The sequence below is a fragment of the Schistocerca cancellata genome, chromosome 5 (assembly GCF_023864275.1).
Source record: "Schistocerca cancellata isolate TAMUIC-IGC-003103 chromosome 5, iqSchCanc2.1, whole genome shotgun sequence".
Taxonomy (NCBI): domain Eukaryota; kingdom Metazoa; phylum Arthropoda; class Insecta; order Orthoptera; family Acrididae; genus Schistocerca; species Schistocerca cancellata.
In genome coordinates, this window is record NC_064630.1 from 205,797,095 (window position 1) to 205,823,377 (window position 26,283).

Genomic DNA, 26,283 nt, shown 5'->3' on the forward strand with positions numbered 1-26,283 from the left:
CGCAGTGTCCGGAGCAAGTATGGTGGGTCTGACACACCGGTGTCAATGTGTTCTTTTTTTCATTTCCAGGAGTGTATATTTGTTTATTTTTGTAACATGATTTGAGCTGGAGTAGCTTAGGCTGATCATCTGTAGCACTAACTAAACTTCATAGTACTGATTACATAAAGTTCATTTCAAACTAAAATGAGTAACAATGAAATGAAGTATTGTGGACTTAACAGCTTTGTAGACAGCTTCCAAGAGCAGTTACTTGTCTGGAATGAAATAATGCTCAGCCTTTTGAGCACATGTCTGCCCCACTTAGTATAAAGGGTGTTGATAAACAGTAATTTATGGAGCTACAGTAATTGTTTACAATGTACGCATTGGTGTAAAGGAAGTCAAATGGATGATTCGATACAGGATACTTGTGATATACGAAGTTGGGAACCTACCACAAATTAGCCTACAAAAACCACCTAAGCTACAGCATGTGCCCTGTGTGTGATTTTTCACTATTATCTTGCTCTCTGCATGCAAGCTATTGATCCTGATGAACAAAATGAACAAGACATTTTCTTTAGGAATTTTAAAGTAGCTTTATGTTTGAATTATTGAAGAAAGAGTAGAGAAGTGGTCCCTTCAGATGCAACCTCGCCCCAACACTTGCCCCCCCCCCCCCCCCCCCTGTTCCACAGTAGTCAGGTAGTTCATGGCTCTCCCTCCTATGACTGGGCTGCTACTACCCCAGATCTGTTAGCTATTCTGTTAACAAATTAATTTAAGCTTTCCCATGAGAGTACTGAAAGACACAAGACTTTTCTAAACATGTGTGCATAAACTAATTATGTTTATAATTTGATCTCAGCTTAACCTCTACAAGCACAGTACTTACATAGTAAGAGCACCATACATACAGAATAATTTAATTATTCATTTTATTCTATTAAAACTCTCACAGATGTCAGTTTTACACATTTTAAGTGCATGACTCAGGAGCTGGCATGATAAAAGCCCAGAAAAAAAAAAACAGTAAAAATTGAACATGGGAAATAATTCAAGTATTCAGTTCAAAATTAAACTACATTAAAATTCCGATGAAAAAAGTCTTCTTCATTTTTTCTGTTGGACAGACAATTTTTGCGTAGATAGCAAGAAAACTGAAAATCTTGTACATGTGCTGTTGCTTGAGTGGGTTTCGTAGGATAGTTTGTGGTAGTCTCCCCCACTTGATGGATAACAAGTGTCCCTGTCAAATTGTTAGTATCTGTTTCCTGTACATCACTGTGGTATGTTGTAAACAGTTACCATTAATACCCCGTATATTTGTATCTCGTGCCGATTTTTACTTTGATTTGGTGTCTTTCTGATGTACCTAGTACTTTAAATTATCAATCATTTCATTTCTGTTTGGTTTACACATTCCTATTAATTTCAGCCACAGCAATGGTTGTCCCATGTATGATGACACTAGCCTCAAAATATGGGTCTCATGACCAGAAAGGAACTGTTATGGGCATCTTCAGATCATTAGGAGCGTTAGCCAGAGCTGTTGGACCTATAATTGCATCAATAGGTAAAGTATTATTGCTAGAAAATTTTGCATGTAAAGCCAGAGATATATGCTGTTAATGTTAACAATTTAACTTCAGTACTGTAGAAGCATACATGTCAAATGCACAGGGAATACAACAGTCTTAAAAAGAACAATGATAGTGAAGTGAATAGTATATACTATGCAGATACCTCCAGTTTCAAAGATTCGCGGTCAACTCGCCCTGAAGGAAAGGTTGCATGTATTCTTATGAAGAACAATGTTTCCTTGAGAGTTGTTTTGCCTAGCATCTGCTCAGCATTAAGACACAATAATTGTATTTAACAAGTATTTTCACGCACTGAACATACATTTACTTGAATTTAGAAACAGTTTCTATTAGGTTAACATGGTTTTTATTTATTTTTATCTGATTTAGGGTATTGGAGTATTGGTTCAACACCCACATACATAATGGGTGGAACTTTGTTGTTGTGGCCATGGTTGAAACTTAAGACAAGCAACACATAGTTGTGAACTCCAGCTCGGAACAAAAGTTTTACTTCTACAACAACATGGACACACATCTTCAGGAAGGTATTAAACATTTGACATAATAATTTAGTTTTTTTTAATATTGTGTTACCTGGAAACCTTTGATGGGTACTTGTAGTCATCATCGTCTTAACTCCAGTTTCTTTTCCTATTAGCTTGATTGCTTGCAGTAATAACTAAGCCTACCATGCAAAATATTAATTACCCCCTTATCCGAAATCCCCTGAAAAGCACAAACTAATTAGTGTAGAACTGGTACAATGATGTCGTCTCTCTCTCCAGCAAAATCATGTAATTGGATAAATAAAAAACTACTCACCAAGTGGTGGCAGGAGAACAAATTTGCAAGCTTTAGGAGCCAGGGGCTCCTTCCTCTGATGAAAGGGTTGGAAGGGGAGAAAGAGGGTGAAGGGAAAGGACTGGTAAGGTTTGAGAAATGGGGAGAGTTTGGAAATGTCACCTAGATCAGGGGAGACTTTCCAGATGGGATGAGAAGAAAAAACTGAATGTTCAGGACCGCACTGGACAAGATTAAAAATCCTGAGTGTTTGAAGGTGGAAAATAGGATAATACACAAGACAGAGATTACTAACAGAATATTGTGCAGAAGTTAATAATAGCAGAAAGCTAAGTGCATCGTACGCAGTAGAGGTGGAGAGGAGGAAGGGGATGGACCAATTCTAAAAATAAAAGATTTAGAAAACTACACAGTAATGAAGAAAGGAACAGTAATTGAAAAAAAATGTTGAGACCAAAGAAATTAACATAAATTAAGGCCAGATGGTGGCGAGACCCAAGGACACGCAATGTCAGTTCTAACCCTATCTTCCTCACTTCTTAATTTCTTATCAGTCCATTAAACTTGCAACGTTCAAATGTAGCACCATGTCTCAAATGCTTAGATTCCTTTCTTTCCCATATGCCCCCAGTCACTAATTCTCTTTCGTTCCCTACAATGCACTGCTCCAAAAATATATTGGAAATTTCTTTATCAAATGAAGACCTACATTTGATCCAACTAAACTTCTTTTAGCAAGAAATAGTGTCTTTGCCTGTGCTCATTAGCTTTCTGTGTTATGCTTTCTTCATACACCATGCATTATTTTACTGCAAAGATAAAAATATTCCTTCATTTCATCTAGTACACAATACAAACTTTGATGTCAAGTGTAACACTAATCTCACTGCTAGTACACCTCATTACAGGGTTTACTCTCAATCTACACTCCTGCAAGCTGATCCCACATATTAAGAAAATCTTCCATGATGCATAGCATTACTATTCTCAAATTATTTATGGGCTTTTATTGGGGTTTGGGCCATCAGATGACCCTAAAGTTACTGTAGCTCTACAGTCACAGTGATGGGTTGTCCACAGCTGTGCCTGTATCCTTTTAACAGCACCAGCTGTCAGAAATAGGTGTTATCAGGTAAGCGTCGATTACATGCACAAGTTCTGTCCATCCCTCCCTCCACCAGGAGGCTCGTCGATCTTTGGCGGGTTCCTGCTTGGCTACCACAGGGCCCCAGCCTTTGCAGCATATTTCCCTTCTGTGCATTTCCCTTATGTGCATGTCTATCCTCTTGCTGTTATTTTTCCCTTCCTTTGGGGAACATGTCTTCGGTGCTTTCAGGTATATTTCGCATTGTTCGTAGCTGACATAAGAACAGTCTCACCACTGTTTTTCATTCCTTTTTACTTTCTTCATTCACCTTCTCCTGTCTTTCCTCTGCTTTGGCATTTGAGGCTTCTCTTTCTTCTTCTTTCTCTCTGTGTGCTCCTGAAGGCTGGACCATAACAGGTGACTGGGTAATGCATAATTCCCAGCCCCAGGTCGACAGGTAGGGTTGGCATGTACTCCCTGGTACAGGCCAGGCCCAAGGAGGGGTGACTGCCTGAGCTGCTATCTTCCCAAATTGGTCCCTCTGTCAGGTGTTCAGAAGGTGTGATCTGACGTGTGGACAATCACCTAAGGTGGGTGTGCCCCCTTGTGAAGGGAGAGCCCCCAGTTGGAAGGAGTTGAACAATGGTGATGCTGGCAATCATGGGACATTTTCTCACAATGAACCAATCATCATCTTTGCATTCCACATCTACCAAACATAAACAGAATGAAACTTCCGATTCAAAGGCCCTCCCAGCTGCACCATGGTTCCTCATGGTTTCACATATTGAAGAAAGGTCAGTCCTTTGCAACAGTAAATCTGAAAGCTGTTGATGCCATTGCTGGCCCTGTGAAATCCTGCTCTTGTTTGTGCAATGGCACTTCACTTTTGGAGACTACCTCTGTTTCTCAAGCACAACAACTGCTTGCCACTTCACTTCTCCACTGCTATTCTGTTCATGCCACGGCCCATAGCACTCTGAATTATTCCCATGATGCTATGTAGACGAGGCTGCTCAACGGTCTGACCAAGGCTGAAATCCAAACGTATCTCTCTGATCAGTGTGTCATTGGCGTCCATCAGGTGATGAAAAAGGTAGATGTCTCCTGAGTGCCCACAAGTGCTCTTTTTCTCACCTTTGATAGAGCGGTGCTTCAGTCCAAGATCAAAGCAGGCTATGAAGTCCGACCGTACATTCTGAACACGATGCACTGCTACCAGTATCATCATTTCAACCACACTCGAATGTCTTGTCAGCACCTGGCCAAATGTGTAACCTGTGGTAGGGATGCGCACGAGGGCGATTGTCCGCCTCCTTCTCCTCACTATATCAACTGCAATGGCAACCATGCTGCCTCCTCTCGAGGTTGTCCCACTTATCTTGACGAGCGGGCTGGCCAGGAGGTCCGGGTAATGGGAAAAGTACCTTACCCAGTCGCTCACAATTTATTGGCTAGTTGCTTGCAAACCCTGCATTCTACCATCTAACACTTACAGTACTGTTCTTGCTACATATTGCTCCATGAAGGACATGGCCAAGCAGATAAGTGATGTCAAATTCAGTTCCAAGGTTGTGCAATTGCCCAGTGGCATAAAAGCATTGCCATCTCCTCGTCTAGGTGTGCAGCAAGCCATCAAACTCTCGCCTCATGGGGCAGTCACCAGCTACACAACCGGCAGGCTGGAAAGGACAGAAGGAATACTCCTGTAGAGACTTCCAGCGTCTCTCCAGCCAACCAACACCTGAGTCTTCCTCTGTTAACCACAAAGGCTGAGGAAGTCAAACAAAGGCAAACAGCCTTCTCCTTTGCCGACTCAAAAATCCTATTCGACAGTGGCACCACGTGACATGGTGACACCCTTGCCCGGCTGGCCTCCGTGTCGCCATTGCCACCATCAACCATTTTTCTGTGCTGAACTCCACAGGGTGACAGTAGAAGAAAGCCGATGCTTCTATGGACCTCATAGAGCAGGATGCTCCTGTCTCAGTGCCCTGTAGATGTGAGTCTTCGCAAGCTGGCACTCAGCAGCTTCCAAGGTGACACCCCTTCATTTTTTTCTCATCATGGCTCTCCATTCAGTGGAACGTTCATGGCCTTTGATCCAACAAAGAGGATTTACAGCTGCTTTTAAAATCACAGCATCCACTTATTCCATGACTTCAAGAAAGAAAAATGCATCCTCACGACCTCTTTGAGCTTTCGAATTCCTTCCCGGTCCATTTTAACCCCCCTCCCCCCCCCCCCCCCCCCCCAAGGTTGGCATTCCATCTCATGGGGGAATCATGCTGCTCATACAGGATGACGTTCATAGTCAATCCATCTCCCTGACTACCCATCTCCAAGCTGTTGCAGTTTGCCTTTTTCTACCACGCTTGACCTTTTCACTTTGTACCGTTTAAATCGCTCCATCATTTGATGTCACAAGGGCAGACTTCCTCCACCTTATTGGGCAGCTACCTCACCACCTTATTGGACAGCTACCTCAGCCCATTCTGCTGCTTGGTGACTTCAATGCACACCATCCCCTTTGGGGTTCTCCCAGATCCTGCCTGCAAGGTGCCCTCTTGGCTGACTTCTTAATCAAATAACCTCTTCAGCCGTAACACAGGAACACCTGCATTCCTTTCAGACTCCGAGCACCCACATTCCTTTCAGACTCCGAGCACCCACATTCCTTTCAGACTCCGAGCACCCACATTCCTTTCAGACTCCGAGCACCCACATTCCTTTCAGACTCCGAGCACCCACATTCCTTTCAGACTCCGAGCACCCACATTCCTTTCAGACTCCGAGCACCCACATTCCTTTCAGACTCCGAGCACCCACATTCCTTTCAGACTCCGAGCACCCACATTCCTTTCAGACTCCGAGCACCCACATTCCTTTCAGACTCCGAGCACCCACATTCCTTTCAGACTCCGAGCACCCACATTCCTTTCAGACTCCGAGCACCCACATTCCTTTCAGACTCCGAGCACCCACATTCCTTTCAGACTCCGAGCACCCACATTCCTTTCAGACTCCGAGCACCCACATTCCTTTCAGACTCCGAGCACCCACATTCCTTTCAGACTCCGAGCACCCACATTCCTTTCAGACTCCGAGCACCCACATTCCTTTCAGACTCCGAGCACCCACATTCCTTTCAGACTCCGAGCACCCACATTCCTTTCAGACTCCGAGCACCCACATTCCTTTCAGACTCCGAGCACCCACATTCCTTTCAGACTCCGAGCACCCACATTCCTTTCAGACTCCGAGCACCCACATTCCTTTCAGACTCCGAGCACCCACATTCCTTTCAGACTCCGAGCACCCACATTCCTTTCAGACTCCGAGCACCCACATTCCTTTCAGACTCCGAGCACCCACATTCCTTTCAGACTCCGAGCACCCACATTCCTTTCAGACTCCGAGCACCCACATTCCTTTCAGACTCCGAGCACCCACATTCCTTTCAGACTCCGAGCACCCACATTCCTTTCAGACTCCGAGCACCCACATTCCTTTCAGACTCCGAGCACCCACATTCCTTTCAGACTCCGAGCACCCACATTCCTTTCAGACTCCGAGCACCCACATTCCTTTCAGACTCCGAGCACCCACATTCCTTTCAGACTCCGAGCACCCACATTCCTTTCAGACTCCGAGCACCCACATTCCTTTCAGACTCCGAGCACCCACATTCCTTTCAGACTCCGAGCACCCACATTCCTTTCAGACTCCGAGCACCCACATTCCTTTCAGACTCCGAGCACCCACATTCCTTTCAGACTCCGAGCACCCACATTCCTTTCAGACTCCGAGCACCCACATTCCTTTCAGACTCCGAGCACCCACATTCCTTTCAGACTCCGAGCACCCACATTCCTTTCAGACTCCGAGCACCCACATTCCTTTCAGACTCCGAGCACCCACATTCCTTTCAGACTCCGAGCACCCACATTCCTTTCAGACTCCGAGCACCCACATTCCTTTCAGACTCCGAGCACCCACATTCCTTTCAGACTCCGAGCACCCACATTCCTTTCAGACTCCGAGCACCCACATTCCTTTCAGACTCCGAGCACCCACATTCCTTTCAGACTCCGAGCACCCACATTCCTTTCAGACTCCGAGCACCCACATTCCTTTCAGACTCCGAGCACCCACATTCCTTTCAGACTCCGAGCACCCACATTCCTTTCAGACTCCGAGCACCCACATTCACATTTGGACTTAGCCTTCTGCACTGCCCAGCTTGCCCATTGTTTCAAGTGGTCCATTCTCTCTGACACATACTTGAGTGACCATTTCCTGTGTGTTATCCACTTGCTGACTCCTACCCCACCTGGGTACCCCCCCCCCCTCCCCCCCCCCCCCCCAAATGGCAGCTTATTAATGTCTATGGCAGGCTTTACTCCTCTCTGGTAACCTTCGACGAACAAGATTCCCCAGTTGTGATGACCAGTGGAATATCTTACAAACATTATCCTTACCACTGCAGAATGTTCCATTCCTTACACTTCCTCCTTACCATGTCGTGTCCCAGTCCCATGGCAGACTGAAGTGTGCAGCAATGCAGTTCACATGTGGAGACATGATCTCCGCGTTTTCAACCATCATACTATGATGGCTAACTGCATTCATTATAAGCAAATGTGTGCACAGTATTGTCACAGTCTTCAGAATAGCAAAAGAGCTAGTGGATTTTAATTTACTAGTTGTTTCAACAGTTCCACTCTCTCTTCCGTCATGTGGGCCAATGTGCAATGGATCTCTGGGACCAAGATCCATCCCCCAATTTCCAGCCTTACAATAGCAGATGATATCATTGTGGACCCTGTTGCTATCTCCAACACCTTGGGCCGCCATTTTAGAGAGATTTCGAGCTCCTCACACTATAATATTGTCTTCTTGCGTAGGAAGCAAGTAGAGAAGTCTCAGGTGATACCCTTCTCTTCTCAGAATCGTGAGTGCTACAATACCGCATTTACTATGAGGGAACTAGATCATGCACTCACTTCATCCCGATCCTCCTTCCCAGGGCCAGACGCTGTTCACATTCAGATGTTGTAGCACCTTTCTCTTGCAGGCAAGCACTTTCTACTTAATATTTACAACTGCATCTGGGCAGAGGCCACATTTCCCAAACACTGGCGTGAAGCCACTATACCATACCTAAGCCTGGTAAGGACAAACACCTTCCTTCTAGCTACCATCCCATTTCTCTCATCAGCTGTGTTTGCAAGGTGATGGAACGTATGATTCATGCCCAGCTGGTATGGTGACTCGAGTCCGCCATTTACTAACCGCTGCACAGTGTGGATTACGAGCGTACTGTTCTGCAGTTGACTATCTCATCACTTTGTCCACCCATATCATGAAAGGTTTTCTGCAGAAATCCCAGACTGTAGCCATGTTTTTCAATTTGTAGAAAGCCTACAACACCTGCTGGAGGGTTGGTATCCTCCATACACTCTACACGTGGGGCTTCCATGGCTGCCTGCCCCATTTCATTCAGGATTTTTTAAAAGACCGAGTTTTCAGGTTGAGCATGGGTCTGCCTTATTGAACACCTTTATCCAGGAATATTGTGTGCCTCATGGTCCCATCTTGAGTGTTGACCTCTTTGCTATCACCATTAACCCTATAATTGCCTGTCTCCTACAGGGTATCTCCCTTTTTGTTGACTATTTTGCCATCTATTGCAGTTCTCCACGCACTTCTCATTGAGTGGCCTCTTGATAGTCTTCACTCATGGAGCATTGACAATGGATTTCGTTTTTCCATTGATAAAACCATTTGTATGAATTTCTGGCAGCTTAATTAACTTCTTCCATCGTCCTTACATCTCGGGCCTGTCGCTTTTCCATTCATTGAAACTACGAAATTCCTGGGGATCATGCTTGATACAAAACATTCTGTTCTCAATGGTATTTCCTGGGGTGCCATCGGACCACCCTCCGGTCCCTTGTCCATTCGAATGTAGACCATGGGTATTTTATTTATGCCTCTGCATGTCCGTCCCTCTTATGCTGTCTCAATACTATCAACCATCGTGGCATCCGTTTTGCCACTAGCACCTTTGTTACCACTCTCTTCTCGCTCCACAAAGGACACGGCCATGTAGACATGCAACCTCTGATTCAGCTCTGAGGTTGTGAAATCACCCAGTGTCAAGTAGCATCACCAATGTCCAGCTGTGTAACAAGCTGTCCAACTCTCACCTCGAGGGGTGAAGCCACCACCTACACAACTGGTGGGCTGGAAAGGACAGGAGTACTCCCATGAGACTTCCTCTGTCCCTCCAGCAGAACAACACCCGAGACTTCATCTAACCGGGAAGGCTCTTAGAAGTAAATCAACGTCAAATGATCTTCTCCTTCACCATCTTGAAGATCCTCTTCGAAGGTGTCACCATGTGATACTTTAGTCCGGCCAGCCTCCGTGTCGCTGGTGTGCACCAACGACTATTTTTCAGCATTGGACTTCACATACTGACCTCACAAGCAAGCTGATGCTTCCGTGGACCCCATGGAGCAGGATCCTCCTGCCTGTGCCGCCGAGGTGACACCCTTATGTCTCTTCCTCATCATGACTCTTCTCCAATGGAACATTCGCAGCCTTCAGTTCCACAAAGATGATGTATGGCTGCTTTTAGCGTCCCCTTATACTCTGTCTTTCAGAAAATGAAATTGCGCCCTCACGACCGCTTTGAGCTTTCACATTTCTTACCGATTCATTTTAATCTTCCCCCTGGGGTCAGCATTCCCTCTCATGGGGGTGTCATGCTGCTCATGTGGGATGACATTCATAGTCAACCCATCTCCCTGACTACCGATCTTCAAGCTGTTGCAGTTGGCCTTTCCCTTCCCTACCGGACTTTTTCCCTCTGTACCATCAGGTTATTGAACAGCTACCTCCCCCATTTTTGCTATTTGGTGACTTTTAATGCACATCATCCCTTTTGGAGTTCTCCCAGGACCTGCCAGAGAGGTGCCCTCTTGGCTGACCTTCTTAACCAACTTAACCTCTTCTGCCTTAACACTGGAGCACCCACTTACCTTTCCTACTCCTCACACACCTATTCCCATTTGGACCTCACCTTGTGCACTGCCCAGCTAGCCCCTCAACTTCAGTGGTCCATTCTTTCTGACACCTACTTGACCGACCATTTCCCGTGTGCTATCCATTTGCTGTCTCCTACCCCATCTGCGTGGACAATTAAATGGCATCTTCCTAAGGCTAACTGGGAGCTATACTCCTCCCTGGCGACCTTCAAAGAACAAGATTTCCCTAGTTGTGATGAACAAATAGAATATCCCACAAACATTGTCATTACTTTTAATTTAATTTTATCCATATTTTGCAGCTTCAAACGTGACTGTACTCAATACACTTGAGGTATGAATTAAAAAATGCCTTCAGTCATAATTTTTCGTGTTTTATTCAGTACACGATGCATTTCGGACCCTGTGGGTCCATCTTCAGGTGTAATTCATCTTAATACATGCTTTATTTGTTCTCTTGAATGAGATGAAATGCCTATTCCTTTCACGAAAAGTTTTTATGTTAGGTTACGAATATCATAAGTCAGACGCAGAAAGTATGTGCAGAATAGTGGAAAAGATGAATAGTGTAAAATTACCAAATAATCCAAGAAAAGCATTTTTAAGATTTTAGTAACAGCATAAGTTTTTTCCTGTATCGTTTTCAAGCATATCACTTCATTCAAGAGGCACATTCACAAATACTTGTTTGTTAACACTTCACGGATATTTTTGTACATGGTGTGGTGTAAGATGAATTTTTCATAGTGCTAAATATATAATTATTAAACATTTAACATATGCAGGAAATAACTTTAGAACAGATCTTTAAAATTACTGGAATAGCTGTGGCTTGCGAATTCTGTTTGTTCATTTAACATCGATTCTGGTTGTTTGATTTTGTGGAGGTATATCTCCAGTTGTTCTAACAGATTTAAGGTCTTACCATTGGCTTCATATGTAATACTACCAAATTGTTTTCTAGATTGTTGATGACATTTCATTTCCAACATATGTTGTGCAATGACTGATTTTTCAAAGTGGTTGAGCCTGAAAGCTTTTACATGTTCCTGAAAGTGGGTTTTGAAGTTTCTGCCTGTTTTCCCTACATAGTAGGCAGGACAACTGGGGCATGATACTTCGTACATGCCACTGTTATTGTATGTTTTTGTATTTGATTTTATGTTATGGATGAGTAAGTTTCCTAATTTATTATTTGTTGAGAATGAAACTGTTTTCTTTTTTTTTTTTTAGGTTAGCTATTTTTTGTGATATGGGGCCCAGGTATGGGATACTGCTGAATATCTTCATTTCTTTCATAGTGTTGTCATTCGTTGTCTTGCTTTTGTGTACTTTTCTGTCTAAATTGTCACTTGTTTTAGCTGTGTAGACATTGCTTATGGCAATGCTGTTTATTGTATCTATCTCATTCTTGAGGGTGTTTCCCTCTATCAAGAGAGTGTACTCTGTGTAGCATGAACCTAAATGCAGCCTGTTTCTGTGTGGTGGGATGGCATGATGAGTTGTCCAGTGTTATGTCTGTGTATGTGTGTTTTCTTTGTAAGCTGAACTTACGTTTCTGTTGATGGTTGGAGATTTTAAGATCCAGGAAATTTTTGCTTTTGTTGTTCTCATGTTCTATTGTGAATTTTATGTTTTTGTGGAAAGAATTGAATACTGCTAGTAGTTCTTCGATCTCATCTTTTGTTTCATCAAATAGAAGCAAGGTATCATCAACATGTCTTCAGTAATATATTATTTTACTTTTGAATCTATTGTTTTCTTTAAAGAACTGACTTTCTAGATGATTGAGAAATATGTCTGCCAGAAAACTTGATATGCTACTGCCCATGGCAAAACCCTTATTCTATTGGTAAACTTTCCCATTGAATGTAAAGTAACTGTGAGACAATATTAGCTGCAACATGTCCTTGACTTCTGATATTTCTGCAATAGACAATTTTTTGTTTTATTAAGTTTTCATAAATTATGTCTATTGTTTCTTCAGTTGGTACATTTGTAAATAGGTTAGTTACATCAAAAGAGGCAAACATGGCACCTGCAGGAATATGTATGTATTTAATTTTAGTTGCTAATTTCTTTGTGATCTTAACTGAGTATGATTTATCAAATGTATAGTACTGTTCCAGAATTTTATTCAGTAATTGGGAGAATTTTGAAGCAGGTGTATTCCTTGCATTAACATACGCATCATGTACTGAATAAAACACGAAAAATTGTGATTGAAGGCATTTTTAAATTCATATCTCGAGTGTTATCATTACTGCTGCAGAACATCCCATACCCTGCACTTCCTCTCTACCACGTTGTGTCCCAGTCCCTTGGCGGACTGAGGAATGCAGTGACGCAATTCGCACACAGAGACGTGCTCTCAACATTTTTAACCGCCACCTTACGCTGGCAAACTGCATTCATTATAAACAGATGCGTGCAAAGTGTCCTTGTGTTCTGCAGGATAGCAAAAGAGCTAGCTGTATTTCATTCACTAGTTCTTTTAACAGTTCCACACCTTCCTCTTTCGTGTGGACCAACCTCCAAAGGCTCTCTGGAACGAAGATCCATTCCCCAATTTCTGGCCTGACAGGCACTGATGATATCATCGTGACTCTATTGCTACTTCCAACACATGGACCACCATTTTGTGGAAGTTAGGAGCTCTTCCCACTTATCAACCTGCCTTCCTCTGTCGGAAACGAGCAGAGGAGGCTTGGGCTATATCCTTCTCTTCTTTGAATTGTGAGTGCTACAATGCAGTTGCCTTTACCATGAGGGAGCTAGATCATTCTCTCAGTTCATCCCGATCTCCGCCCCAGCATGAAACGCCATCCACATTCAGATGTTGCAGCAACTTTCTCTTGTGGGCAAGCACATTCTGCTTAAGACATACAACTGTGTCTAGGCAGAGGCCACATTTCCTCGATGCTGGTGTGAAGCCGCCACCACATGCATACCTGAGCGCAGTAAGGACAAAAACCTTCCTTCTAGCTACCGCCCAATCTCTCTTACCAGCTGCATTTGCAAGGTGATGGAACGTATGATTCATGCCCAGCTGGTGTGGTGGCTTGAATCTCGCCATTTACTCACGAATGCTCATGCACAGAGTGGATTTAGAGCACAGTGTTCTGCAGTTCTCTATCTCATTACTTTGCCCACCCATGTCATGAATGGTTTTCTGAAGTAATTCCAGACTGTGGCCATGTTTTTCGATTTGGAGAAAGCCTACAACACCTGCTGGAGAACTGGTACCCTCCGTACTCTTTACACGTGGAGCTTCTGTGGGTGCCTGCCCTGTTTTCTTCTGACATTTTTACAAGACCGAGTTTTCAAGATGCATGTGGGTTCTGCCTCATCAGACACCTTTATCCAGGAAAATGGTATGCCTCAGGGTTCAGTCCTGAGTGTCGTCCTCTTTGCTACTCTTCACCTTGTATCAGGCCACGGAATACATCTGGTGACACAGCCCATTCCCAATTCTGTCCTCTGCTCAGAATCAATCAGTACCCTTCAAAGTCTTATGTGCACTGTACACTGCCCATCCCTTGGTGAAGTGCGTCCTGGAAAACTGACACTTGCTCACTCTTGCTGGAGCCAATGTCATGTTTGTGCGGGATCCTGGTCATGTCGGTCTGGCAGGAAACGATCCTGCTGACACTGCTACCGAGGCTGCAGTACTCATACCTCAACCCGCAAGTATCTATATTCCCTCCGATGATCTCTGTGTTGCCATCTGTCAGGAGGTGGTGTCCCTTTGGTGTGGCCAATAGTCCTGCCTTCATGGGAATAAGCTCTTGCTTATAAAGTCTCTCCCAGTGCCTTGGACGAACTCCTCTCGGCCCTCACGCAGGGAGGAGATTATTTTAACTCGGCTGCCTATTGGGCACTGCTTTTTTAGCCATCGTCATTTGCTAAGTGGTGCTACCCCACCAATTTTTACACATTGCGCCCAAATTTTAACTGTCCGCCACTTCCTGATGGAATGCTCTTATTTTAACCATTTACGTTCCAGCTTAGGTTTGCCACCTGATTTATCAGCCATTTTAGTGGATGATGCACAGACTGTCGACCGCGATTTACTTTTTAGCCGCCGAATCAAATGGCAAAGGCCACTTAATTTTTAGTTTTAGACCTCCATTTCTGTATTATCTTTTTTTAGCCCTTTTTCCATGTGCCTGTTTTTACATGTCTCCTAGTCTGTCTTTTGGGACTGACATATAGTCGTTTAGCTCCTCTCCGTGTTCGTGTTCTATAGTTTTGAATTGTGTGTGTATGACCTCAGTTGTTTTTTGCACCCTAAAGCAAAGCAAAGCAAAGCAAAGCAAAGCAAAGCAAAGCAAAGCAAAACAAAACAAACAAACCGCTGTGAGTTTCACCTCAGTAGATATGCATGCCATTTGGCTGCCATGCATGGCCACCCATCCTATGCTTCCTTCGATGGCTCCTTTGATTGCCAGTATGGGGCATGTCCCTCTTCTGTTACCTCCTGGAATTCACTTCCAGCTCCTGTTGTGGCAGCTTAACTTCACATTCCCTGCAACTTTCCTGGTGGTGTGAACCCTTCATTGCCTTGGCTTCATGCAGCAGCCCATGTTCACCTTGACCTTTATTCCTAAGGACACTGCTCCAGCCTCTATCACCTTCAGTTTCATGACCTTCGCATAGAACTTTGCGATAGTACCTATGTATACACTGATGGCTCTTGGACTGACTGTGGTGTTGGGTGTGCCTTCATCATTGGCACCAACATTTTTCGGTATTGGCTTCTGTAACACTGCTCCGTATTTACAGCAGAGCTCTTCGTCCTGTATCAGGCCACGCAGTACATCCGGTGACACTGGCTTTTCAGTTGTGTCGTCTGCTCAGTCTGTCTCAGTGCACTTCAAAGCCTCTGTGTGCTGTACACCATCGATCCCTTAGTGCAACAGGACCAGGAAACCTGTCTGACGGGAAACAAGGCTGCTGATGCTGCCGCCAAGGCTGCATTCCTTATATCTCAGCCTGCTATTTCTTGCATTCTCTCCGATGATCTCTGTGTTGCCATATGTCCACAGGTGGTGTCACTTTGGCATCACAACTGGTTCTTCCTTCACAGGAACAAGCTCCGGGTCATTAAGCCTCTCCCAGCACCTTGGATGACCTCCTCTCGGTCCTCTCGCCGTAAAGAGGTCATTTTAGCTAGGTTGCGTATTGGTCACTGCCTTTTTAGACATCGCCATTTAAGTGGTGCTTCCTGGTTACTTTATGCAAATTCTGTCCAACTTTTAACTGTTCACCATTTCCTGAAGAAATGCCCTTCTTTTATTCACTTATGTTCCCATTTGTGTTTGCTGTCTGAGTTATAGGCCGTTTTAGTGAACAACATGCAGGCTGCCAACCATGTTATGTTTATTTCTGGATCTCTGTTTCTCTATGGCATATTTTACAGACCTTTCACCATATCCCTGTTTTTAGCTGTCTCATCATCCGTTGATTAGAATTTACATGTAGTCATTTTTTCTCCTCTCTTTGCCTTCATATTTTTGCAGTTTTGACATGGGTGTGTATGACCCTAGTTGTTTTTGTGCCCTAAAACAAAACAAACAACCCTCCTCCACAGCACCAGTGGTAACCACTCCATCAGGCACCTCGGAGATGCCTCGTCCTCCCAGCATAATCAGGGAATGGGGCACTTGATAAGGTGCCAAGGCCCCCAGGACAACATAGACCAACTGTCTACAACTACCCAGTAGCCAACAGAGCCACAGGATGCAAGTCATATATTTTCCATAAGTCAAGACAAGAAAATCTTCACAGAAACTTAAATCCCGCAGAGACGTTGAGGATAAATTGAACTCTGCTGCTCTGCTCGAACCCCCCACACCGTAGGTTGATTCAGCAGGAAAGTAATTTGTAAAATAATTTGTACTCTTGTTTTTCCTTTGCTTCTTTCTCAGTTCCCAATCTGATGTTCCTTCAATGGAAATTAAAATTCTGCAGTTGTTGTGGCATTTCAGCAGACACATGCTCAGAAACCTAACTCCCTACTGTTAAAAATTAAAAATCCTACAATACAAATCATATTAACATTGGCATTTGGAGGAGTTTGCACACTCATTCAGTCTGATACTTTCAGTGACCAGGTGCCACTAATAGCTTCATTAGATGCCATGGCTGTACATGTCTATCGGTCAATTAAGGTAACAGCATGCAATATGTATCTACCTCCAGACTGGTCTATATCACACCAAGAGCTGATGGAGCTAGTGAACAGCTGCCTCCACCCTTCATTCTGCTGGGGGACATGTAATAGAGCAGCTAATTTCAGAAACTGGAAGTAGGCCATCTCAAGAGCGAAGCTGCAACACATTTCAGCACGGCTCATGGAACGTGTGTGCCATAGATACTACAGTCTGTAGCATGAGCATCTTATCCTTAATTCAGTGGGGCATCCATGGTGACCTCTGCGACAGCTCTATCATTCTTTCTTGACCCATTGATCAAGGGAAAATGCACCATGTTGGTCACTTAGGAAAACAAATTGGCAATCTTTCACCTCCAAAGCAACGTTTAAAACCAGTCAGGAGAAGGATATTGTAGTAGTACAAGATGATGGTGACAGGATTATACATGCTATGGGAGCAACAATACCTTATCTTTTGGGCTCTTCTAGATAGACATCAGTGCCATGTGGTCTGAGGAAATAGGTGCAGCTATCGGAGAGCATTGAAGGGCACTCCCAGTGACTCAAATACCATCCATGCACGGGACCTTTAATAGCATTCAAGATACTTCGAATGAAAGCACTGTTCTTAATAAAGACGATCGAAGTAGGAGTGTTTGGACCAGTATTTATCATCTGTGGGAGTCCACACTGGCATCGTCTCAGGTATGGACTAAACCCCCCACCCTTGTGGCCACCTAATGTTCACAGCAGTTCATGGCATCTCCCTTGGTGGTAACATCTGCACTGATCCTGTGGTCATGGCTGAAATTCTTTGCAGCACACCTCACCAAAAGTGTCCACATGCACTAACTACAATCCTAATTTCCTGATCCAGAAATGCCTGGTGGAGCGAAACTCCTTATCTTTCCATGCTCAAGGTTTTGAATCGTATAATGTTCTATTTAGTCAATGAGAATTCCAAAGCACTTCAGCATTTTGTCAAGAGACAGTGCCTGAACCTGAAATCCATAATCAAATTCTTATACACCTTAGCTACAACAGCATAATGCACATCCTCAGGTTTTTGCTATCATATTTGGTGGCATGGGGAGTTTCTGCCCCACTAGTGGAAAGGTATTACCACTCCTGTCCTGAAACTATGAGAAGATGGTTAATTGTGATTAATTATTGATCAGTCTCTCATATGAATAGACTAAACTGTTTTGGTGTCTGGAAGCAATAGGACATATATTGCAGATTCAGAGCAGCTTTCAGCATTCCACTTCACCGTAGACCAACTGTATCATCTGGAATATGAAGTACACATGCTTACGCACATCACCAGCTACTGATTGCTATGTTTTTTGGCCTACAGAAGGTGTATGATACTGCTTAGCACATCACATCATTCATACACTACATGAAAGGGGCTTCTGGAGCTGCTTGCCCATTTTTATCCAGAATTTTGTATCTCTCCAAAATCAGGTCTGGATAGGTTTGACCCTCAGCAGCCAATACATACAGGAAACTGGGATTTGTCTGGGATCATCTCTGAACATAACCCTGTTTGACACTGCAGTCATTAGGTATCGTGACTCTGTGTGGATTGCCTTTGCCTGCATTACAGCTCTGTCATTGTACACTGCAAAGTACCAGCATCAGGGGGCCATACAGAAAGAACATAATTGGGTTGTGAATCTTAGATTTCGATTTTCTCCGACGAAAACTCATATCTTACACTTTTGTAAACTCAGGACTGTACATACAGGCCCAGAAATTTTCCGATAACCAATTTCTTGAAGTCATGGAAACTTTGAAACTTTTGTGAGAGTAAGCTACAACATGTATGGCAGCTCAAGGCAAATTGTGTGAGGAAGCTTCATATCTTCAGATTTCTCAGCAGCAGCACCTCCTGGCACATAGTTCTGTGATTTTAGAAACTTTTGATTTTATTCCAGCAGACTATGGATGTGTTGCCTTTAGGTCAACAGCACCATCAGTACTGATCTTGTTAGACCTAGTCCCCTCAACTGATGTGCAGCTGGAGCCTTCTGTACAAGCCCTGTAGACAGCCTCCTGGTCAAAGCTGGTGTCCCACAACTGAAGGTCAGATGCTAGAAACTCTCTGCGAACTATTTAGTCCCTACCCATCTGCGGTACTCAACTCTGTTTCACAACCAGACTGTTAATGAATCATCCAAAACTGGGTAGACCAGCTGGGATATGATTGGAAGTTCCAGGCAAGGACCTCAAACTGCACTGCCTACGGTATGTATCCAGTTCTACAATTCAGATGGACCTCTTTTGTGGCCTAAGAAATATGCTGACTCCCACCATTTTCAGATGCCTGTTCTGTTCGGTTCTCCATGTTGTCTGAAATACAACGTGCACCAACAACAATGGGTCGTAAGTCTGTGACATGTTTTGCGTTTGCACATGCAAGGGCCATGAGAAGTATTCTTTGCCAAGTGCATGCAGTATAAACACTACAGAGTTTGTTACCATGCCACAGGCTCTGCAGAACATAAAATTTCTTGTCACAAAGGACTTCCTGGTTTGTAGAGACTGGGTAAGCTGCTTACAAGACATATCTTGGTGATACCCCAAAAACCTGTTGCTCACTATAATCCAAGACCTGTTAGTTGAACTCCACAGCTCATAACATTCATCTGGACACTGAGCCATGAGGTTATTCTGGGAATTCAACTCATTGACAAATTAGTTGCAAAAGTGATCACAGGAGACAAACTTGAACATGAGGACTGGGCACAGGCTTAAGATATGAACTGTGACATCAAACTTTGAAAACCTGGGAATGTTATGGCAGGTTACCATGATCCTCAACAAGCTGAGAACAATCCGGGAGAAAGCACCAAAGTGTGGCGTACACCTCTCCTGGCCTCTCGGAAAGATGCCATCGTACTCTGGCTGATCTAGGATGGGCAATTAATCTGTCTGTCTCATTACCTCAGATACGTGTGGATGTTGGGTTAGCAGTTAAGAGTCCTACTCCTCCTCACAGAAAGCAGATTTCATGACAGTTTAATCCACTTCCACGTTCGGTGTCACAGATGTGGTTGTGGAGGGTGGGGTGGGGGGTGTGCTTCTCGCTGCGGTGTGTGTCCCAAGTGGCCTCACGTATCTTTCTCCCTGGGTACTGTCATACATTTTGAAACTTTATGTCCACATTTTATTTATCTAACTGATCAAGCTAATTAGCTCTCTAGTCCATACAGTCTGCATTTTCTCACATCATTCTAGTTTCTTGCCTCAGTTAGTTGTAGTGACTGTGATGAGCTTTCATGGTCTGTGATGACCTTTCATAGTCTGTGATGACCTTTCATAGCTAGTCTTTAACTGCCTGGGTCTGATCTCACTTTTAACTATGTAAAGCCACTGTCGCATACGTTTTCAACCACGATGACATGGTCACAGTCCTTGGTGCTAGCATTTACCATTTCTCATTGTGTGTCCTTTTACATCGTGTTCTGTGAATCATGGGACTGATAGCAGAGTAGTTTAGTCCCTTTAAACCCAGGATCATTATCATCCCACCATTCAAAAATTCACAAAATAACAAATATAATAAATATTGGTAAGTAGAGTTTGAAAAGAAAATTTGGAGCAATTGCAAATGTACATCAGACATTCGAATGGTAAATTCACAACTGGGAAGAGTTTTAAAAATGTGCTTAACTGTAGGAACAGAAATTGTCATTTGCAGGATATTTGCAAATTGTGTTAACAGCTGTAAATCTGTTTTATATTACTCATCAGTTATTGTATCCAATTCCGCTAGTCAAATAAGTTCACAGTTTAACGATTTTGTTAGCACAATCTGCCAAACAGAGACTTCAACTCAGCAAAGATGAGGTACAGACTAACTTGGCAAGCACTTCTACCATGGTGTAAACAGACATTTAACAACAGACAGCTGTGGCCAAGAGTTTCTAGGTGCTTCAGTCCGAAACCACGCTGCTGCTACGTTCACAGGTTCGAATCCTGCCTCGTGTGTGAGATGTCCTTAGGTTAGTTAGGTTTAAGTAGTTCTAAGTCTAGGGGACCGATGACCTCTGATGTTAAGTCCCATAGTGCTTAGAGCCATTTTGAACAACAGACAGTTTAACACCTTTTTAGACGTGTGTATAGTTGGAACATTTATAAATCTCTGAGAATTTGAATACAGGATTTGTTACTGTAAAATATGGTTAAAAGTGTTATGTAAGCAGAAATTAGCTAGCAGTAAGTTAATAATTTAAAAGTTAGAGAAATGCATTTTGTAAACAGTTAATTTACATTTTAATTACATGTGTCTTTGTTACCTTTTTTTTTTTTTTTTTTTTTTTACACAACATTAACAAATTTGTAGTCAAACGTTTCATAGAAATTTTTGTACATGTTTTTTAATTTAATTTTAAGTTACATTTGCACCCTAAAAAGATATTGAAATTGGAAGATGACCAGAGTTCACAGTACTTGCTCAAGTTTACTTATTTTAGATTGTGTTATAGGGTTCTTCAGTAAAACAAGTGGATCAGATTCTACACTAGTCTGTATCGTTACACCACACACTGCTTAGAATTCTATCGCCCATAAAATCTTAATATGTGAAAGGTGTGGCTGATTTGCTGCCCAGAAAATAAGCTGAACTCTTCCTGAAAGCTGAACAGATTTTACCACCAGTTCCTTTGAACAACTATCTAGTAAAACAGTCCAGACGAAAAACTCATGCAAAAGACCATGAAGTTTAAAACCTCGGGGAATGAGAAGATGCTAGTCATATTCCCACCTTTCTTATTAATTATGTTAAAATGATCATCATTGAAGTTAAACAAAGGAAACACCATTTTGGAATATCAGCTATGTAAGAAAAAAAATAGATTGCTACTCACTGTAAAGATGACACACTGAGTTGCAGACGGGGGCAATGAAAAGACTTTACACATATAGATATTAGCCAAGGCCTCCTTCAGAAAGGAAGCCTACTCTTGCACACACGTGTGCACACAACTGCCATCACTGGCAACTTGGATTGGAATGCAACTGTCATGTAGAACAAAAGCAGCGATCTGGAGGGGCAGGAAAGGGAAATGGATAGCAAGGTAGGGGGGGGGGGGGGGAGGAGAGGGCTGCCTGGCAGAGCGTGCAAGGACTGGATGGAGGCCTGACAAGACTGCCACCAGGCTCAGTGTTGGGAGGCTGTAGGGCAGGGTGGGGAGGTTTCTATAAAGGAGAGGATCAGATTGGGGAAGGGAGAATGTTAAAATATACGCATGTGTTGTTAGAGGACAGCAAAAAATGCGTGAGGGAATAGGGAGGAGGTGACAGCTGACAGAGGGGTGGACGCTGTTGAGTGTGGAGTGTGTGGGGACAGTAGGGTACCATAGGTTGAGGCTGGGATGATTTTGGGAGCGGAAAATATGTTGTAAGGATAACTCCTATCTGTGCAGTTCAGGAAAGCTAGTGGTGGAGTGGATGATACAGATGGCCCGGGTTGTGTGAAGCAGCCATTGAAATCAAGCATGTTCTGTTCAGCTGCATGTTGTGCCAGTGGGTGGTCTACAGTTTGGCAGTAGCCCTTCTTTCTTTTGGACATGTCTGAATGAACAGATACCACACAGAAGCCGTAGCTGTGATACATAGTATGTAAAATGAAGGTGGAGGGGATAAGGAAGGAATTCAAGGTGTCATCTGCATCTGGACTTCATGCGGAGTCGATAAGTGAAAATGAGTGAAGTGAAAATAGATTGAAATTTGAACTCTGTCTCCTGTTTGTCTGACCTGCAGGAATCAGAGTGGGCAAAGAAGACATGGATGGGGACTGGGGATATGTGGCACTTGGTGGGAATGTTGGTGGGCCGAGGGGTTTACTGAGATAGTGCACGCAGTTGCAGTGAACATTGTGTCGGGGTGGTGCAGTGGTTCGAATTCCAGTCCAGTACACATTTTTCACTCGTTGCCAGCTAACTCTGCATAAAATCCTGATGTAGCTGACATCGTGACTTTCTTCCCTTCCCTTCCCTTCCCTTCCCTTCCCTTCCCTTCCCTTCCCTTCCCTTCCCTTCCCTTCCCCCCCCTTCCCCCCCGCCCTTCCCCCCCCGCCCTTCCCCCCCCCCCCCCCACACACACACACACACACACACACTCTCTTCCTTCAATTTACGTAAGACTGCAACATTGCTGGTATGTGACAGCTGCTTTCACAGTTGGACCAACCTCGGAAGGGATAAGGTAAGCCTGTGATGGGAATGGAATGGTAGAAAGTGTTGTTTGGGTAGATTGTGTAGGTCTCATACCTCGCTCTTCCAAAGAGATATGATCCCTGTGGCAAGGGGTTGGACAAGAATACTGTGGAGGTCGGGTGGGCAGTGGAACACTACTTCAGGACAGGTGGATAGGACCTTAGGTAGAATGTCCCTAATTTCAGGGAACGATGATGGCTAGTTAAAGATCTGAGGAAGAATGTGGTCTACGGTGGTATTGAATGACAGAGTGCCACTGTAAGGTGCATACCAGTTAGATTGTGGGGGAAAGAGAGGGGAGTGAACATGGTGAATGAATGAATGACTGCACACATATATCATGAAATGCTTGAGTCAGGAACTGGGGTTGATTGCGAGAAATGAGGTAATTGGAAGACCTTCCACAGAAAAAACTTTGGAGAAAGCTTGAATAGTGACCTCAGTAGTGGCCGATGGGCACTGGGACATGTGCATAAAACACAAATGCATCAGTGACTGACAGCCAGAACACATTCAAAAAAGGACCAGTGAAATCACCATGGATGTGTTCTCAGGACTGAGTAGCTGGAGGCCATACAGAGAATGATTACTGGGAGCTGTGTATTGACTAGCACACTGAGGACACATAGCAACCAAGTGTTCCAGCTCTTGGTCAATTCTTGGCCAGTAAAAATGCCTACAAACCAAGGCTTTTGCTTGAGAAACACTAAAGCACTCCATAAGTAACAGCTGTAAAACCATCTCCTGCAAACTCCCGGGAATGACCACCCGGGGAACTGTTGTCACACGTGATGAGGACCCCATCTAAGACTGAGAGACAATAGCACAAGACAAAGTAACTGTGAAGCAGATCAGACAAGCTGCTTGGAGGATGAGGAGACCACCCCTGTTGGGCAAGGTGGATTACTTGTATGAGGACGGGGTTGGGTGCTGTTTTCTTGGTGACTCAGGCACTAGTGATTAGAAAACTGCCTACTGCTTGGGGGGAGGAAGCATCCAAATGAAAACACATGAGCTCTTCCCATTTGAACTCAGAGTCTTGGGCCAATAGGTAGCCTGGATAAGGTGTCCGCAGTGGCCTGGCACCCTGTGGGGTGAATTTCATAGTTGTATTTGAAGAGGAACAAGGCCCACAGCTGCAACATGTAACATGTGGGCCACCTTACCGGGGACCTGAGCAGATGGACTAAATACTGAAATTAAGGACTTGTCATCTGTAATTAGTTGGAATTCAGTGCCATACAAGAGAAGGTGAAATTTGGTGAATGCATACACAATGGTTGGAGCCTCTTTTCAACCTGAGAATACTGGACCTTTGCTGGACTGGAAGTTCTGGATTTGAACATCAGTGGCTGCTCTTGGCCATCTGCATTCTGATGGGCAAGGCATCCATGGCTAAAACCAGTAGTTTCTTGGGATAAAAGGTAGCTAGACACAGTGCTGACCGGAGGCATTGGGTGCACGGTGGAATGAACTGTTGGTGACACGAAATTTTACCTGGGGTGGAGGGGGCGTGGAGAGCATGTCCAAGGATCAGATATCCTGCCTATAGATGACGTGACCCAGATACTCAATAGATGGTGGGAAAAATTTGGATTTCTGCAGATGCATAGCCTGGAGTTTCTCAAAGGGATGCTGGAGGTTATGGAGGTGGTTGCTCATTGTACATCCTGAAGCAGTGCTGATATTGGATGTGACCTGTTCCAGATATTGTTAAAAAACTGCGAGGTCACCCCAAATATCAACTGTTGGTATTGATTAAGGCCGAATGGCATGTTAATGACCATGATACATTTGAACTCATCATCCACGGGTAGGTTGTGACAGGCATTGGAAAGATCAAGTCTGGAGAAGAATTGAACTCGGTAAGTGTGTGAACAGTTTGTCAGAATGCAGCAATGGGTATGTGTCGATCACAGACTGTGAATTCACTGCGGTGTTAAAATTGCCACAAAAGTGCTATGTACCAGAGGATTTCTTAATGGTAAGGGCTGTGGGCCATTCTCTAGAGGAAACGGTAACCACCACCCGAGAGAGGCAAGCTGGTCCAGCTCTACCTTGACTTGGGAGTGGAGGACCAGGGGAGTCTGCCTACCACAAAAAATCTAGGACGAGCTGACTACTTCAAGATAAGGTGGGCTTGAAAGTCATTGGCACACTCTTAGTCTTCGCAACAGTATCATGAAATTCTAGATTGCCAAGACTAATATGGGACCTCAGCAGACACCAGTTGTATTGAGTGAATGACTGAAAAGTCAAAAGACTGAAAGGCATCAAACCCAAAAAGGTTTGCTCAACTAGTGTCATGGGTGGCAATAAAGATAATAGGTAGAGTTGCTGATTTATAGGTGACTGGTTATTTGCTGTTTACTGTATCCTCTGTGGCAACTGTGGAGGGCCGAGGTCTGACTATGACTGGGCATTAAGCAAGCAAACTGCCATGCTATTGTCTATCTGCAGGTACAGCTGTTGTGGGAGCACCAAAACTTTGATAAAAAATTTGTTGGTATCATCACTGGGAACCAGCCCTGACAATGACACTACCTAAATATCCATATCCATGGTCTCAGATGCTGCGTTGTGTGCTGTTCAGTGGCAGACTCCACGGTGTGGCATTTTTTGTGACATGTGACGGACATCCCAATGCTGGGGACACTCTTGTCATGCCTGGAATACTACAGTGCACATGATAACAGGGAGTGATGGTCAAAACACCTTATATGCCCTGTGCAGGAGCCACTGGATCAGCTGGCTTACCCCTTCATGGTCTTTTTCAGATGCAGTGGATGCAGCTGGACCACCCTACACTGCTACGCCGTTGCACCATGCTTCCAGTTGCTGACCAGCAGCTTGTCAGACCTTGTACGACTGGGCAATTGACACAACCTCTTCGATGGAGGGATTTTGTTACTTTTATGACTTGTCCATGTCAAAATGGCACTTGCGACTAAGGCTGTGGACAATTGCATCCCAAGCACAATAGGACAATTTGCATGCAGCACCAATAAATAGAAAGACAATGAACATAAGGTGTCAAATGACAATGAGGAAGGTCCTTGTAATGGAGCCAATTGTCACAACACCTGATACTAGGCAGCAGAAATCCATGACAAAAACAGTGCATGACATACATTCTTATCTATAATGTGGAAGATGTGAAAATGCTGCTGCAGACAGTGTTCGTACACCTCCCGGTCTTTTGCTGCCTTTTTGAACAGCAGTACTTGAGCAGGAAATGGAGCCAGAGATAAATTGTTGGAGATCAATGCCAGCAAAGTTCATTGCATGACTGTGACGAGTTCTTTCTGTTGCTGCAACAGTGTTTGAATGAGAGCCTCCATGCCAATCAAAATGCTAAAAGCAACTGCACAATGAAAAATCACATGAAGAT

General features: G+C 44.0%; 1 protein-coding gene across 6 annotated transcripts in view; it reads left to right on the forward strand.

Moving 5' to 3' along the window:
* LOC126187571 (major facilitator superfamily domain-containing protein 10) overlaps positions 1 to 26,283 on the forward strand; it is a 161,665-nt gene that overhangs the window by 130,985 nt on the left and 4,397 nt on the right. For 5 of the 6 annotated variants that reach the window (XM_049928731.1, XM_049928735.1, XM_049928734.1 and 2 more), the window contains exons 9-10: positions 1,421 to 1,558; positions 1,956 to 2,113. In XM_049928731.1, the coding sequence (XP_049784688.1) occupies positions 1,421 to 1,558; positions 1,956 to 2,047 (230 nt within the window). In that variant the 3' untranslated portion in view covers positions 2,048 to 2,113. Of the gene's footprint in view, positions 1 to 1,420; positions 1,559 to 1,955; positions 2,114 to 20,482; positions 20,626 to 26,283 lie in introns of those variants that run through there. The other variant, XM_049928736.1, reaches the window with a different exon arrangement.